Here is a 17,253-nt window from a genome sequence, read left to right as displayed (position 1 = left end):
ATTAATTTATTGTGTCCCCTCCCTCCAGTGTTTTTTATTTATTTTAGAAATCAAAATGGTGCAATTTCATGTAATTTTAACAAGTTTACAGAGATGATGCTTTGACTTAGAATAACCTACAGCAATCTGATTTATTACCATATTGACAGCTATAGAATAGAAAATACCCCCATGGCCATCAGAGAGGGGGAAGGGAGGATGAAGGGCCCAACAGGACGGATTCAATGACAACAAACATGCGGGAACAACAGACTTTGACTGGGGGAACCACATCAGTGGTGTGTTGAAACAAACAAAATTCAAACAAAATAAGTACAAGAACGATAGGTATCATCTTTTCTCCAGTGGACCATCGCACTTACAATTTAATAATTAGGCCTAAAAAAAAAAATTGTTTGGTTAGGGTTACATCCTTTTCAAAAATAGGTAGGGTAGGTAGGCTTTTTTTTTTTTTTTTTTTTTTTTTTTATTAGGCTTTATATAAGAATGTCATTTTCATCATTGGAGAATGGTGTTAAAGTTATCTTCTATATAAGCAATTGAGGTTTTAAACTACATATTGAAAAGCAAAAAAAAGAAAGAAAAAAATATATTTTTTTTTTTTTAGTTTTTCATTTTTTTTTTCAAACTGACTATAAAAACGTTAGGGTCGGCACCTATTCCGTAGGTAGGGTCGGGTAACCCGAACCAAATGTATTTTTTTTTTAGGCCTTAACGAAAGGGCAATTTTGAAGCAGACTCTGAATCCATGTACAAAATAATGCGACACACAATTTACATAATAACAATAACAAGCCATCATAGATGATTAAAGGTTAAAAGTCCCAATAACAACAGTGGTGTTTTTCACACCTTCCTGTTGTGTTTAAGTATCGAGGAGTTTGGGTAAACAGCACTGTCCTTAGTCTGGCTGTCGTTGATCCTGATTGGCTGATACAAATATCATATATATCAGATATAATATACTCATGACATGCCTTTTGATGTCAGTAAACCAATTCAATCACAGGAAAATGTGTAAATTGTCAAATTTGACGATTGTTTCCATAAAGCTTGTGGCTGCACGAATTTAAGCATGTCAACACAATTAACGTGTCGGTAATTAACCGTGTCAGTGGAAGGCACAGCAGGCCCAACAAGCAATAAAGGTCTAATGGACTAGTTACAGACTTTCACCTCTTTCTTAATTTTAGAAGTTAAGCAGCTAAATATCCCCAAAAAGCATCAAACCACTTTCATCTGAAGTACATATGAGCAATAACAGTTTGTTCATAGGTTTATTGGTGGAGATCTAACAGCTTTTAATTGCCTGACATTCAACAGGATGACTTTTAGAGAATGATTCTTGGTTGAAAACAAATGCATCAGCCATGATGAGATACGATAAACAAGTCCCAATAACTCTCTGGATACCTCAGCAACTCTGACTGTTTGAAATTGTCTTAAACTTTAATAACCAAATCCCGGCCTGGGCGCATGTGTTTGGTTAGTGGTCACCAAGCCGGACAAGTGGGTTTTCTCCGGGTACTCTGGTTTCCCCCACAAGACCACACTCTTGAACAACATCTTGCCAACGAGGGTGACTTAGTATAAGCTATCACAGCTTCCTTCACAATCGTTGTTAAATATATAATGGTTATAATAACCTTTAATATTTATTTGTGAGTCACATCACAGTTTGACATGATCCTGATGAGGTCAATAATGCCTTTAATGGAACCAAAACAAATGTAAACAAACACTGAAACTTTGGATCACTTCCAGATTAGTGGTTATTAGAAGTGTAAAATCAGGACGTTATTTGATTATGCATGCCTCCTCCCTACTAAAAACTTTGTTTACAGAAGACTCCAGCTTCCTAAAATAGAGCTAGTGAGAACAGAAACTTCCCAGACCAGGGCCAACGCTTGGAAATCGGAGTGACATATCTACAAAATTTGCATAGAAAAATCTTTTATTTACCTTGCAATTAATTTGTTGCACACTGGCCTAAACCTAACTGCCACGTAATACAAGATCAGCAATACTTTCCCTTTCAAACATGTCCCCTTTCCAAGGAAAATAAGATAAACTTTGCACTATTCTACTTCCTGATTCTGATCTGTGTTCTACGTCATCAGTTTTTGCGCTGTTAGTTCGGTCGAATTTATTGGTCGTTTTCGGCAGCCTACATCTTCATCATCATCATCATCATCATCATCATCATCATCATCATCATCATCATCATCATCATCATCATCGTCATCGTCGTCGTCGTCGTCGTCGTAGTCGTCATCGCCACCACCGCTTCTGCCACCATCACCACCATCATCATCATCATCAGCAGCAGCAGCAGCTTTAGCGGCAATTTCAGCATCAACATCATCACCATCACTACCACCACCACTATCATCAATCATCATCAACATCATTATCATCATCATCATCATCATTACATCAACATCATCATCAACATCAACTTCATCATCATCATCATCATCATCAAACACGTCATCTTTCCCATCATCATCATCAACGTCTTCGCCGTTGTCATCGCCATCATCATCACCACCACCACCGCCACCACCACCACCACCATCATCCTCCTCCTCCTCCAGCGGGCGCGCCCCCTAATATCGCCCAAGTTTGCTTTTAATTTCAGCATAGGACAAAAAGAGTAATGAAATATGAACTCCCCATTTCGGACTTAACTTGGACCTGTAACCTTTTGTCTTGCCCGCCTCCCTCAGAACTCAAAATATATTTTGTTTTGACAGGATGGTTTCAGGGTACTCTTCCAATATTTTTTTTTTAAATTTATAGTCTGTAACAGTGCTTTTGCAGAATATTGCATTACTTTTTTCCTATTTGAAATAATAAGTATACTTAAACAAACTTAGTGGGATGGAGCATGCGTGGGGTGCTCTTCCCCCTCAGATGTTACTCCGTTGACATTCATGGCATAGATTCTGCCCGTAACTTTATGCAAACCCGAGCACTCTTAAGCAGGTAATGTTTTCCTAAGGGGAGAGGTACTAAATTATTAAGGAAAGTGACTTAATTTAAGAAATGTCTTAAAAAGATTTATGAATATCTCCCCTGTTCTAAATAGTTCACCAATATTATAGCATATTCTTGTTGAGGAATATCAGAGTGCAAACTGTTGTCTGCCTCAATCTTGCACTTTTCTTGCTGACAATTTGTCAAGCTTTCTGGGTCCTTCAGGTGATAAGAACATGCCTATCACTATTAAAAATCTGAATCAGATTCACTAACGTATTATTTTTTTTGTAAGCTTATTTATTCTCGCACTCCCGCCTTTTCCATTCGGCGAGTGCTTAGGAAACATTGGGTGTTGGAGCATTATAAGTGCACAGACAGAATGTAACCCTGGTTAGTCTCAGCTACCCTTGTTCTTTAACGTGCACCAGGGTATAGCTCTGTCAGACGGGACCCACATTGAACGTCCCTCCCGGAAGACAATTAGTATTTTTTAGTGGTGCGGAAGGGAATTAACCTGCGCCCCTTGAAATGACAGTCAAGTATGTAACTACTAGACCATAGATCCGCAACATCATTGTATGAACTGCCTGAAGTCAAGGTAGCAAAATGCTGCAATATGGATGACTGGTTGCAATCTTGTGTGCACTGGTCAGTCAGAAAGGCCAGTAACTATTGTTGCGTTAATTCATCTGGAGGTGTCTCGATTCCAGACAGATATGCAGCTTTTTACAGTTATTGATAGGTAGAAAAAAATGAGTGTATTTAATTAATGGTTAAATCTGATAGTGTATGTCTATGTTACCAGTATCATAAGCTATAATACACACACATGTTGGTTTACCATTATGATAAGCTGTTCTATACACAAAATCAAATGTTGAGCTACAAATATGATAAGCTGTAATGCACACAAATGTTCGTTTACCACTATGATAAGCTGTTCTATAAACAAATGTTGAGCTACCAGTATCATAAGCTGTACAACACGCCAATGATGAGCTACCAGCAGCATAAGCTGTACTACACGCCGATGTTGAGATACCAGCATCATAAGCTGTACAACACGTCAATGATGAGCTACCATCAGCATAAGCTGTACTACACGCCAATGTTGAGCTACCAGCATCATAAGCTGTACAACACGCCAATGTTGAGCTACCAGTATCATAAGCTGTAATACACGCCAATATTGAGCTACCAGTATCATAAGCTGTACAACACGCCAATGTTGAGCTACCAGCATCATAAGCTGTACAACACGCCAAAGTTGAGCTACCAGTATCATAAGCTGTACAACACGCCAATGTTGAGCTACTGGCATCATAAGCTGTACAACACGCCAAAGTTGAGCTACCGGCATCATAAGCTGTACAACACGCCAAAGTTGAGCTACCGGCATCATAAGCTGTACAACATGCCAATGTTGAGCTACCAGCATCATAAGCTGTACTACACGCAAATGTTGAGCTACCAGCATCATAAGCTGTACAACACGCCAATGTTGAGCTACCAGTATCATAAGCTGTACAACACCTCAATGTTGAGCTTCCAGCATCATAAGCTGTACAATACGCAAATGTTGAGCTACCAGCATCATAAGCTGTACAACACGCCAATGTTGAGCTACCAGCATCATAAGCTGTACAACACGCCAATGTTGAGCTACCAGCATCATAAGCTGTACAACACCCCAATGTTGAGCTACCAGCATCATAAGCTGTACAACACGCCAATGTTGAGCTACCAGTATCATAAGCTGTACAACACCTCAATGTTGAGCTACCAGCATCATAAGCTGTACAACACCCCAATGTTGAGCTACCAGTATCATAAGCTGTACAACACGCCAATGTTGAGCTACCAGTATCATAAGCTGTACAACACCTCAATGTTGAGCTTCCAGCATCATAAGCTGTACAATACGCAAATGTTGAGCTACCTGCATCATAAGCTGTAATTCACTCACATGTTGGTTTACCAATATGATAAGCTATTTTTTGCTTGATCTATATTTTACCTGGCAGTCAGGATAAGAACACTGAGAGAAATTGATTCAATTAACATCAAAATCATTTATAAAAGAGACTGACTTTTTATTCACAGTTGATTTATCTTACAATATAGTGTACTGCCATAAAGATTTATACATGTACATGCAATTCAAATGTCAAATAGTGAAAAAGTACAACTTTATGCAAATGCAGATTAATCGAAATAATCGGTTAAACATGCCAGCAGATTAATCGATTATTACATCAGTGCCGATAACCATCACTAATTTGTTTTAATCTTTAGTTTTCTGTTCAATTCTGATTCACTGGATTTACAAGGTAAAACCCCACTAAATGTTTCAAAGTTACACATCACTAAATTTCAAGATTATTTGACACCTGTTTTGTAGTCAATCACTTCCACATTCGAAACTCCTCGGCCATTTTATCGAAAACAACCTCGGATGTATTTGGACGGTTTACATACTCATAAAGTGGCACGTTTAAGTCCGCTGCAAGTAGATCGCGTAGTAATTTTATTAAGCAGTTAAACTTTATGACTTAAATCGTGGGAATCTTAATTTTGTTTACAATAATTCTCTTCACTGGCAATAAATTTAAACTTCGATAAAATGGCCAAGGAGCTCCGAATGTCACTTCCATTAAGCTTGCATGGCTACATGCCACTAGATATCAAGAATTTTTTCACTGATTCCTCATCAACATCCAAGCTTGCAAGGTTGCACATAACTAAATGTTAAAAGGTTACACAAAAACAAATATCAAGATTTTTTCGCTGCATCCATGTAGTCTTTAGCGAGTTCTGGGTTTTCCTTCACCCATTTTTCAGCAGTGTTCTCCTTCAACCAATCAGAGCTGGATATCTGCTGCTTTAAAGTTGAAAACAGGTCTTCCAAGTTATCTCCCTTAGCACCTGAAATAAAAAAATAATGGAGTTGTTTCCCTTCAATTTCTCCTGTCATCTTATTCAAAGTTATTGGCATAACAATTCATACAGCGTTACTTCCCTTACAGTATTCACTGCAACAAATGTTCAACATGCAAATCACATGACCATAATATATAACAGATCAGTAAAGATTGAAAACTATCTTGAATTTTTAATATTGTTTTTGTATTTTAACCACAATGCACCTTAAATTATTGAAAATTGATAAAAAAAAATATCCAAAAATGAGAGAAGAAAAAAGCTTTTTTTATATACAGTTCATAATATTAGGTTAAATACAAATTCAATTGCTCATGCAGGAAGATATCTATTCTGCTTGTCAGGGGAGATCACTTGGGCAGTTAATCCAGGACTCAAATTTTTACGAAGGAAATATCTTGTGAAACAATTTAAAAATGAAATGCTTTTGGAGATAAATTAAATTGAACCTATCAAGCAGGGGATGGGATCATTGTACAATGTAAGTGATACAACAGGTATTAATAAAGATAATTAATAATCCTTTATACATAATACACATCGGTCTTAGAAATGAGAGATTTGGATGAACAAGCCCAAACTCTTATACTATTGCTTGGCGTCAAACAATTTAACAAGCCCTGCTTTTTTGTATAATCCAGAATTTGAGCAAGCCCAAAAAGTATTTTACCAGATTTTGCCGATACTTGCAGATTCTCATTTGAACAGAATCAAAAATCCTTAAGTAATTTTTATGGTGTCAATAATGCTTTTTGGTCACATAAAGCATTTTCTGACATAGTTTTGAATTTATAATAATGAGATCTGAACAAAAAAGCTCTGATTTAAATTTTTGAAGTTTTATTATTGAAACTATCATTTTGTTAAAATTTCACTAAAATTTCTTTTTTCGATGTATGACAGTATCAATCATAAGCAAGCCCCTTTCAAACATTTCCAAATCTCACCGGATGTAGCTCCCTGTTTTTCCGGAGCTGTATCATCTTGGCTGGAAGCCGAGCCACTAACTTCTGAATAAAAAAGAAACAATTCAATGTCTAAGAGAAAGGCTTTAAAAAAATCTATACTTACGCTATTACAGGAATGATGACTACCCCCAAGTTCTCTATAATTATCTCAGGAATGCTGACTACCCCCAAGTTCAGTAACGCTATCACAGGAATGATGACTACCCCCAAATTCACTAACGCTTTCGCAGGAATGATGACTACCCTCAAGTTAACTTAAGCTTTTTTCCTTCAAATTAACTAACTAACGCTATCACAGGAATGATGACTACCCCCAAATTAACTATAGCTATCGCAGGAATGATGACTACCCCAAATTTAACTATAGCTATCACATGAGTGATTACTACCGCCAAGTTGAATATAGCTATCACAGGAATGATGACTACCCCCCAAATTTAACTATAGCTATCACATGAGTGATTACTACCGCCAAGTTAAATATAGCTATCGCAGGAATGATGACTACCCCAAATTTAACTATAGCTATCACATGAGTGATTACTACCGCCAAGTTAAATATAGCTATCACAGGAATTATGACTACCCCCCAAATTAACTATAGCTATCACAGGAGTGATGACTACCCTTAATTTAACTAACGCTATCACCAAATGTGTTAAATATCATCCATTTCACTAAAATATTTTTAGCAATTTCTGGATTTTATTTGATCTCAAATATAGTTTATTGTTACCATGTTGGCTTATACATTAACAAAATATATATTCATGAGTGTTAATTAATTGTGAAAAAAGACTTAAGATACCCTAGAAAAAGGATTAAGGGACAGCTCGAAATGAGACAGTGATATTTCAAATGATTAAGCAACATCTTAATATGAAAAAGTGATATTCCACATCCTACCTTTTTGCATCTGAAACGCAGCCGAGTCCTTTGAATTTGCCTCTGTCATATTGAAAGAGTGGGCTCTAATCTTTGCTGAAATAATTACTACAAAATAAGACCAACTATACTATCACAGCAGTAAGTTTTAGACATTTTCCCACAAATGGGCATCTTTTATTAAAATTTGGTCAATAACTGGAACAGGAAACAGTATCTGATGTTAACGACGTCAAAATCGTAACGAAATTGATTGCTACATTATCCAGCGGAGAATATACATTACAATTTACATACATAAAACTCAATCTTTCTTCTATTTTGTAAGTAAAAATATCTATTGATTGTACAAATATCTATTGATTGTACAAATATTTGCCTTTTCATAATACAATGTACTCAATTTAAATTAAGCAAGTCCATTTCCAGTATTCTACATATTATTTTACTGTGTTAGCAACTTGCGTTTAGCCAACGTTCAGTACTGGTAAATGTGTTTACACAAACATCAACTTCCTTTAATGTATATAATGTCTTCTTAGTTTATGATATTTTTTTTACTTTCAAAAAAAAAAGTGACTAGTGTAGGAGGCAGACTACACTGCCTACATAATTGAGAAGTCTCAAGGTGCATACGTCAGCCCTGTGACATCATTCCTCTGCCCCCAGTGCTACATTTAAACCATTTATCGTGTTAGAACAATGAATAGGATTTTTACACACAAAAAACAAAAACAAAACCTTTCAAGCGTTGCTTTTAAAGGCATTTTAAAAGGTATTTATCTTGATTATAAAATTACTAGTCACGTTTAAAACAAATTTGAGTAGACAGATGTTGACAAATTAGCGAAAGATATTTCATACAAAATCTTATCACAACAAAACATAACATCCTGAGTATAATTTTTTAAAAGCTTCAAATGCGTCTAAATTGAGCCCTCAACTAGAAAAGCAAGTTACCCCTCCCCTCCTCCATTTAAGTATTTTCACCCTCATGGCTCCAGTCCATCTACATTTGTAAATGGCCAACGCCATTTATGAAGATTATATGACTATGGAGAACAGAGCAGGACTCGTTACAGGGATACAAAAGAAATGTCAAAATAATATTAATGGAAGCTCTGGGCTGGTATTCCAAAAGCATGTTAAGACATTCTGTAACTCATGTCTCTTTTCTAATTTAAGTATATAATTGGTCAAATGATATAAAAACTTTATAATTTCTGACTTTGTTTTCATTCACCCTTTCCAAAAAAACATACTAAAATGTCAAAAAACATATATATATATTTCTTTTAATTTAAAGAAATCAACTTAAGTTGAGACATGACTCAAGACGCTTTATAAATACGGCCCATGAACATTTACACTGTGATCACAGGCATCTGGCTCATCATTTGGGTCTTAAATGACATTTAATGTGGATAAATTTAATTATGGGTACTGTTGCGGACTACCAACCACACGTTTTTTTGCAAAAAAAAGCATAGCAGCTGCATGAAGGATTGCATTATTGCGGTTAAACACCAGTATATTCCGCAGTAGCCAATGCCATGGTACGCATACCACAGCTACATGTATCATCTGCTACTTCTGCGTTCAACTTCCAAAAACATTGAAAGCGGCATATTGCAATGCGGGTACAAAAAGAATAAATTCTATCATGTTCACTATATGGTTTTCACCTATTGCGAGGGTATATAATCTCATTCACCACATTTGAAAGGTTCATTCTGTATATAATTTCGTGGTTTTGTTTTAATTATATGAAATTATCTTGGAAATAATGCACCAGTCAATTGTAACCACGGCCCCCCCTCCGGTCCCCCGGTCCAGGGGTATACCGGGGATAGCCGTGGAAAAGGGCCGTGTTTTTACTTTCCAGGTGCCCCCGCAGGGCCGGGTGACCGCGGTGGTTTTTTCATAGCGCCAAATTTAGCGGAGATTGGGCCTTATATAGAGTCTCTGGGGTGCGGGGGCATTTGGCCGGGGTTTAACCATCAGTTCATACCTGCAGGCCGGGGATTTTACCCGGGGTTGGCTGGACCAAAAGTCAAAGTCCTGGCTATTCCCCGGACCTGGGGGGGGGGGGGGGGGGGGGGGGCGTGGATACAAATAGGCTAAGGCATTGCATCTAGGAAAAATCTGCTAAAAACGTGTGGTTGGTAGTGTTCATATAATTAGATAGACAACTCATCTGAAGATTTGAATGCCTTGGATATTTTTATTGTTCATCTCATTGTATGAAACCCCCAAATGATTGTAATCCACATTTTAGACACAAACAATGAGCCAGATACCTGTGAGAGGTGACGCTAAGAATGATATTGTTTTTAAATACTTGGACTATCCTTAAGTGATTTATATTTTAACATTTTCAAAAGTGCTGGCTTTAAAGTTAATGGATACTTTTTACTTTCTCATGCTTACTCTAATTGTATTGATCTCTAAGCAAAACTTCAGGAAGCAGGCAACACAATTTACGACGCAACAATCAACAGTTTTTATGGCAACTCATACACAGTGATTTCCCTTCACGTTATTTCACGAGGATTATGTTTTGAGGGTAGAGTAGTTTTTGGATTGAGTAAATATACATCATGACACTCTGTAAGGGGATTTCCAAATAAAGCATGGTTAAATGTTAGGTTGTATTTCTCTTGTTCATCCTGTCCAGAGAATTTTAGGCGATACATTGGTGGCAGCGGTGGGATTTACATATGTGATTGTTATATCTCTGGATTTATTTCGGCGACGAAGTTCTCCATATCTTCTTGTTTCTGATCATCGGGTGCCACATTTGGAAGTTGGCGAACTTTCAAGATGTCCACCTCAGATAATATGGATTAGGAACAGTTAGGACAGGACAGTGCAATGGGTAATTCAGAGCTTACTCAAGTCACGGGCTCGACTCCAGCAGAGTATGGAGCAAAATTCAAGAGTCGAAGGTCATTTGCCTTATCTAGTGATTCTGCAATAAGTGTTTTCCACTACAGATTTTGATAATAATGTGGTTAGCAGCAGTCCATTATCACCAATATTTTTGGATAATGGTACTGTGGAGGGTGTTTTGATCAAAGTGAACGGGCGGAGCCATCTATGGATACGAGTTTTGTTACTGTGGATAGTTACTTTTACCGTGGTTGCTTTAGCACGTAACGGATCAATTTGGATTAACAATCTACAGTCATACATCACAGAAAATGTCAAGGAATATGTGATAGAAAACCAACATGTGATCCTGTTGATTAGCGCGTGTGTTCTCTCGTTAGTTGTGCTCCTTTGTTACGATTTTTTGAGATGTTCATCGGAACAGGCGGTTGGACTGAAAAGCGATAATTTAGTATCGCCTTTCCCTCGATATCCTAAAGGCATGCAAGATTAAAAATGACCAGCATACAAGTGCTAGGCCATCCTCACGTGATTATCCAAGCCGACGAACTTTCAGTGGAACCGGTTCACATTTTCTGTGATGTATGACTGATTTTAGGAGGTATTTCGAGAATTTGGCTGAGTTAAACCTGTGGTAAAAAGCACAGTCCAGAAGAACCCTACTGTGTTCTCTTCGTGGTCAAGCTGAAACATATGCATATGGACTACCGTCTCACATTCATAGCAATTGTGACATGCTGTTTTCGATGATGGAGAAGAGATTTGGAATCATGCACATGAAAAAATAGCTACATAGCTGACGCCAAGTTGTGATAGAAATCTGAGTACAATTATGCGAAACGGCGTGAGGGTGAATCGGTAGATGATTGGACAGATCTGGTCCGTTAAGTAACATCCTGGGCTTATGAGGGTCAATCGGGTGATTGCCTTGAAACACAGGAAACTATGAAGTTGTTTGAGGGTTTACAGGATAGTAGTGCGTGGGAACATGCATTCCTTCAGTGGCCTAGAACGGTTAGGGCTGAGGTTGATCTTTTCAAGTTGCACTAACACTTTACTAGGTCTAGCGGACAAGGTTACGTCACGGAAAAACGGTTGTGAATATTAAGCGCCCGCAGTCCCCCCCCACCCGCCCGCGTAGTTAAAGGCCTAGTTTAAGGACTGTTTGGCATGATAATTTCCTGTAGTGCATTTCTTTTGCACTTGTTTGACAACAGAGGTCCAATTTCCTGTGTTTTTGTTTATTGGCTCAGGTTCATTTAGAGTTGACACTTTAAGAGTTGATAATAACATTGTCCAGCTCGTACATACACAAATATGCTTAGCTAATATGTATTTATGAATTAGACCAATGCGAATTTAATAAAACAAAAACAAATAAGAGTAATGAGTGTTTTAATAAAATATATTACTGAAATATATCAATCCACTTTAAATGCATGATCACCATTGTTATATCCAAAATAATGTGAAGCATTAGGCCAAAAAAATAATTGTTTGTTTAGGGTAACCTTCCCAAATTTTTTAGGTAGGGTAGGTAGGGATTTTTTTTTCAAAATCTGTCGTAAGTTCAGAGTGTTTCCTTGCACATGGCAGTCTTTTCTACATTACTGTCATTGCCTAACTTTGTTTTATCATATAAACAATAATTCTGATCGTCCAATTCGCATTTGTCCGCCCTTCGTAACTCTCTATTCGCTAACGAATATTTTTTTGCTCAGAAACGGAAAAAAATAGTTAGGGTCGGCGCATTTTTATAGGTAGGGTCGGGTTACCCGAAACATACATATTTTTTAGGCCTTATGGTTAAATCAGGATCAATTGTATGATTTGTTGGCAACTATGTTAGATCTGACTTTGAATAATGCTTCTCCCGATAGTTTGTCTAAGAATAGGGACCCACGCTCAAAGTTCCAGAGACGGCGTCCGTCTCCTGGAGGGAGGAATATGTGCTTTTTGTGATCAATCTCACTTTAAGCGGAAGGGATTGTCAACAACAGTACAAGAGAAGAACATACAACACTGTCATGTCTAAACTGTTCCAGGGTCCGGAATCAAGTTCGGAGAATTGTCACAAGTTATGTATGACCACAAGGGCTGATCATGTGGATGAGCCACACCTGATGAAGACCCAATCCGTTGTTGTCGGGGTACCCTTTACAGTTGAAGGGGCGGATGTAGGTGCATATAAGGTGTCTCATCCAAAGGATGAAATAGTCCTTTTGTCGGTTGGTACCCCAGAAGGCGAAGTTAAGTTGTTACACCCAGAGGTTGATAAAGTCCATCCGCGTAGGCCCTAATCCCATTTCGTCCGGGGATCCCGAACTTAGTGTACAAAAACGTCCATAGTGCTCTGAAATGTGTGCTTAGTAAATGCGAGGCGTGACTCATATCTCACGGGAGAGACCGGTACAGGTGGTGATAACGATGATCCAAGCGAGCACTACCGATGGCAGAGTTGGGGATCTCAGAGCACATGTTTGAAGAGCTGTAAGGGGAAATTTCAATGGGGGTTGGAGGATGAGGCAATTGGTTTTTACATCCTTTAGAAATAGTGAGGCTTCCTGTGATCAGCCGGAGAGAGATACCACTATGGAATATCGGGAGCGATTGCGATCTCAAGGGATGATGAGGGCTCTTGAAGTTCCGGGGATCAATGGACAGAAAGGGTTGTGGGAAACACCCATTCGCGTAGCAGCTATTTTGAATTGTGCGTTTTCCGGATTAAGGTGCTCCAAACTCTAATATCAGGGTTCATTGGCTGGACCGGTATGTCCACAGTGCTCCCTGGAGAACTCATCCGAACTGAGTCGGAGATGCTAGCTCTTATAATATATCCGTTACTGAGTATTTGATTATAAAGAATGGTGCGAGCTGGGTCAGGCTCGTCTAGTCCCACTGGCTTAGCGCATATAAAAATACCGATCCGACGAGTAGTGTCCTTATAATTCATGTGCAGTAATCTGTCTAAGAGGCATCATCCTACAAACCGCATCAGAATGGCCGTTAAGTTCGCCTGTAATTCTCCTCTCCTCGAGGAACGTTGTTGCATGTAAGGGACTTTTGTACCGGGAGAAATAAGGGAGGTCATGGCCAGTGTGTGTGTGTGGGGGGGGGAGTAAGCGGAGGCCAGAATTGGTAGTCGAGGAGGGGAAATTTAACGGAAGAGTTTTTCGCAGCGTCGAATTTCGGGATTTGGGCTCCACCCTCTTAGTTGGATTTTCCAAGGGTGAGGATGTCAATTGGGAGAGTGTTACTTACTGGCGTCGCATGATGAAATGCTCTCTCGGGTTCCACCCTCTCAGGAGAATTTTCTAAGGGTTCCTTACCTCTTGTCGTTGAAAGTACCTCTGTTAGCCCAGTTGGAGGTCTCACTTGGAGGATTTTCCCCCATTCCCGTCGGGGTTATGTGGGCGCGCAAGAGGCGTTGATCCCTTCACCTAGGGACAAAGGCATCACATATTTGACCAAGTGTTTGCTATAAGAGCTATGTCACTTCAAGTTTTATTGTTTGGATCCACAAACGCCAAGGAACTGTCCACCTCAACGATATTCAATCACGTTCAGCACAACATTGGCCAAACTAAACGTTTTAGATAGTTTTAGGATAAATTAGAACATTCTTGACTAACCTGACCTATCCATACGCTCCCTCCTCATCATTTACTACCTACTCCTTCATGTATTTGTCATTCACCTCAACTTATTTATCAACGTATAATGATTACACAAATCTACAAATAATTTCAACATTCACACCAGTATAAGCAACTTGAAAGAGTGATAGAAGCGAAGCATAGCTAATAAGCTTCTTTCTCAATTCTGTCGAAATTATTTTGTTTTGTGCATATATAAATTTTTCACCTTTTATGTATTATTACTTCAATTTTTTTTCTTTATTATTTATTTTGCTTTAACTTTGTGTATCCTTAAAATGCTCTTTTGAAATAAATAATGTTTAAACCAAATGTATGAGTTTTAGCCTTCTTTAACAATTTTGGTATTGTGGAAGTCTCTTAAACGTTTAAAGGGGCTGTACACCAGATTGGCACCAAAGTAAGGAATCTCAAGACAATTATCTAATAGAATGTGTTACGCTTTGATATCATAATTGTAAAAAAGGCACCAAAATGTAAAAAGAAATGTGTCGGAAACCGGGTTCGAACCCGTGTCGCCAAAATTGCAGTCAAGCGTCGTATCGACTGTGCTACAACGGCTAACTCTAATTGGGTGACATAATTAAGCTATAGACCTACCTCGATATTATCACGTGATAACACCGACTAGCATAAGGAATGAATTCTACCTGGTATACATACCCAGTAATCTTTTTTTAATGGAAAAATACGAAATAACTTAAATAAATTGTAAACTATGTAAAACTACAGTTAGTAAGTTTCAATGCATTGTACACATCGCTTCAAAATTTATGTCAGTTTTCGACATTTTCTTTTTTTTGCTACCCCTTTAAGTATGTAACAAACGATATACCAATTGTGTTTTCCTCTGAACAGCCTCTGACAACGATGAAATGCTTTCCGGTTGGGGGTTTTAAGAGTTTGACAAAGGGTACATACACTTTTTTAATTTGTATATTTTATTCTGATGGTGCATTTTAACCTTTTGCTTTGTCAAAATCAAGTGATAGGTATTTTACCAAAACAGCAAAGAAACTTTACACGTAAATTGAAGACCATAAACGAACAACTAGAGTCTAGTTATATATAATTATAGCAACACTGAATTCTTTTTTTTGCAAAAGTATCTCCGAAATTTTTGATCTAAAAACTCAAACGTTATCTAAATGAATTGCCTATCATAACTAAACACAACAGTTTGTTATTGAACGAATTGCAAGCCAAAAGCCTTTGAGACAAAAATGATTCAGGGTATTAACGAGTCATGATATGGTAACACTATATACCAACGGACTGATTATTACTCATTGTACTTCGCGTTTTATTTTCCAAATGTCAGCTTTTGTAATAGAAACACAGACAATTGCTCAAGATACCAAAGGGTGTTGGGTATCATAAATCTTTAAAACAATTAACAATATCTAAATAACAATCAATCGGGCTAAGACGTTTTATTCTATCCTGACAATTTCTTAAAGATGCACTCTTACTCCCAAATAAGATTTATCACAATTAATAATATTGTTTAAATATTCAAAAAAGGATGAATAAATGTCCAAAACAATAGTTCTTATGAAGGATACTGTGACTAATTTGAAAGAAATTTGCTTAAACACGGTTTTACTACCTTAGGAGACTAAAGTAGATCTCAGTAAATCTTTAAGCATTCAACTATCATTTATTATTTTTGCGCTTTCCGCTATTAAATACACAGTTACACTTTTGTTTAATATTAACAATTAATATTTTCCATAATTGCATTATTTAGTAAGAAGTAGAGGTTTATCAGTCAAACTGATGTTTGTTAATCATGTGTATGTATTGATTTTGAGTTAGATTGTCACTTAAAAGCATTACTGTATGTGAAGAGTTTCATTTTAGATGTGTTTCCTTTTCTATTAAATATTATCCATATGTTATGTTTTTAAACAAATTGATTAAATAATAACTTTAAACTAATCTTGAAAACAAAAGTTATTTTTTGAAAACTAATGCAGAAAAATGCATTAAATATTTAAATTGTTTGTGTTACAAAAGCCATCTAGTGTCTATGTAAACCTCGAGATGAAACCAAATAAATGTCCTTCAAGTAACATATGATATTACAGATTTCCCTGTACTTAAATACTTCTATAGAAGGATTGAAGAAGTAAATAAAATAACTGTCAGGAAATGACATTAGTATTTTTCATTTTAATAAGGATTAATCGGAGGATAGTCAATTATTTTTCAAAGAAGCAATTTCTCTTGTCGACTATCCACATCAACGCCTATTTTTTACATGCTCTTCACAATCAATTTTGTGTAATTATGCTTATTGAATTGCATTATTTCTTCAAATGATTTTGCCTGAAATTGCTTGAAAGGACTAGCCTTATAAGTAAATGGTGGGACAGGAGCTCTCTTTCCCGGATAAACTTATGTTTCCACTGCCGCACCGCGCCCAAATCCACTCAAAAGGCATGTAGAATGATCAGGGAGAAGTTGTCCATTCACACAAAGCAGATGAAATAAGTATTATGATTTAAGAGAGTTCAGAAGGGCTTCCCGGGTGGGAGATCCGGTTTATCTAAGAAACATGGTCAAATTTTGATTGTTATCTAAGCCTTGGGAAGGACCGGGGGTTATTCTCAGGGAGACCTCTACTTACAGGGTCAAGATAAAATATGTGTTGACGACAGCTTATCATGATAGGCTAAAACCTTGTCGAGATGTAGACCTTCCGAAGTGGTTGAAAAGACTTAATGATTGGTCTAATGGGGTCTAATGGGGTTATGAATATTCCGGATGAATGGTTGTTATTGTGGCGGACGCCGTCTACTTGATGCGGCGGCATGGCCCACCGTTCAGGAGTTAAGAGAATGGGCCAAGCAAACAGTTTTGGTCGTGGTTGATGTGTGATTGCACCCCATACTGGTTCCCCGGGCGGGTTTTGGGGAAGTAAAAAG

General features: G+C 37.6%; 2 protein-coding genes across 4 annotated transcripts in view; both read right to left on the bottom strand.

Annotated features, from left to right (window-relative positions):
- The window catches only part of LOC128221355 (tyrosine-protein kinase Fer-like), a 57,211-nt gene extending 55,111 nt beyond the window's left edge, over window positions 1-2,100 (bottom strand). For both annotated transcript variants that reach the window (XM_052929952.1, XM_052929953.1), the window contains exon 1: window positions 1,963-2,100. The gene's annotated coding sequence lies outside the window, so the exon portion shown is untranslated. The remainder of the gene's footprint in view (window positions 1-1,962) is intronic.
- A 2,954-nt stretch (window positions 2,101-5,054) lies between these two features.
- Window positions 5,055-10,259, bottom strand: LOC128222304 (uncharacterized). 2 transcript variants are annotated; one of them, XM_052931278.1, is made up of 4 exons: window positions 10,206-10,259; window positions 7,797-7,871; window positions 6,870-6,932; window positions 5,055-5,907 (listed from the first exon to the last, which is right to left on the bottom strand). In XM_052931278.1, exons 2-4 carry the CDS (start codon window positions 7,843-7,845, stop codon window positions 5,756-5,758), a joined length of 264 nt encoding a protein of 87 aa, XP_052787238.1. In that variant the 5' UTR covers window positions 7,846-7,871; window positions 10,206-10,259; the 3' UTR covers window positions 5,055-5,755. The 2 variants fall into 2 exon arrangements, with proteins under 2 accessions (XP_052787238.1, XP_052787237.1); XM_052931277.1 differs by lacking the exon at window positions 10,206-10,259 and adding an exon at window positions 10,117-10,189.
- Window positions 10,260-17,253: the final 6,994 nt, after the last annotated feature.

The sequence above is a fragment of the Mya arenaria genome, chromosome 16 (assembly GCF_026914265.1).
Source record: "Mya arenaria isolate MELC-2E11 chromosome 16, ASM2691426v1".
Taxonomy (NCBI): Eukaryota; Metazoa; Mollusca; class Bivalvia; order Myida; family Myidae; genus Mya; species Mya arenaria.
This window is presented reverse-complemented; position numbering and strand designations above follow the sequence as displayed.

What these genes read in the sequence shown, in the direction of transcription:
- LOC128222304 (XM_052931277.1), bottom strand. Translation starts at nt 10,150, where the DNA reads ATGTTAAAATATAAATCACTTAAGGATAGTCCAA. An exon ending in ATCACTTAAGGATAGTCCAA is followed by an intron (nt 7,872 to 10,116) that starts GTATTTAAAAAC and finishes TAATTATTTCAG; the next exon opens with CAAAGATTAGAGCCCACTCT. An exon ending in TGCGTTTCAGATGCAAAAAG is followed by an intron (nt 6,933 to 7,796) that starts GTAGGATGTGGA and finishes TTTTTTATTCAG; the next exon opens with AAGTTAGTGGCTCGGCTTCC.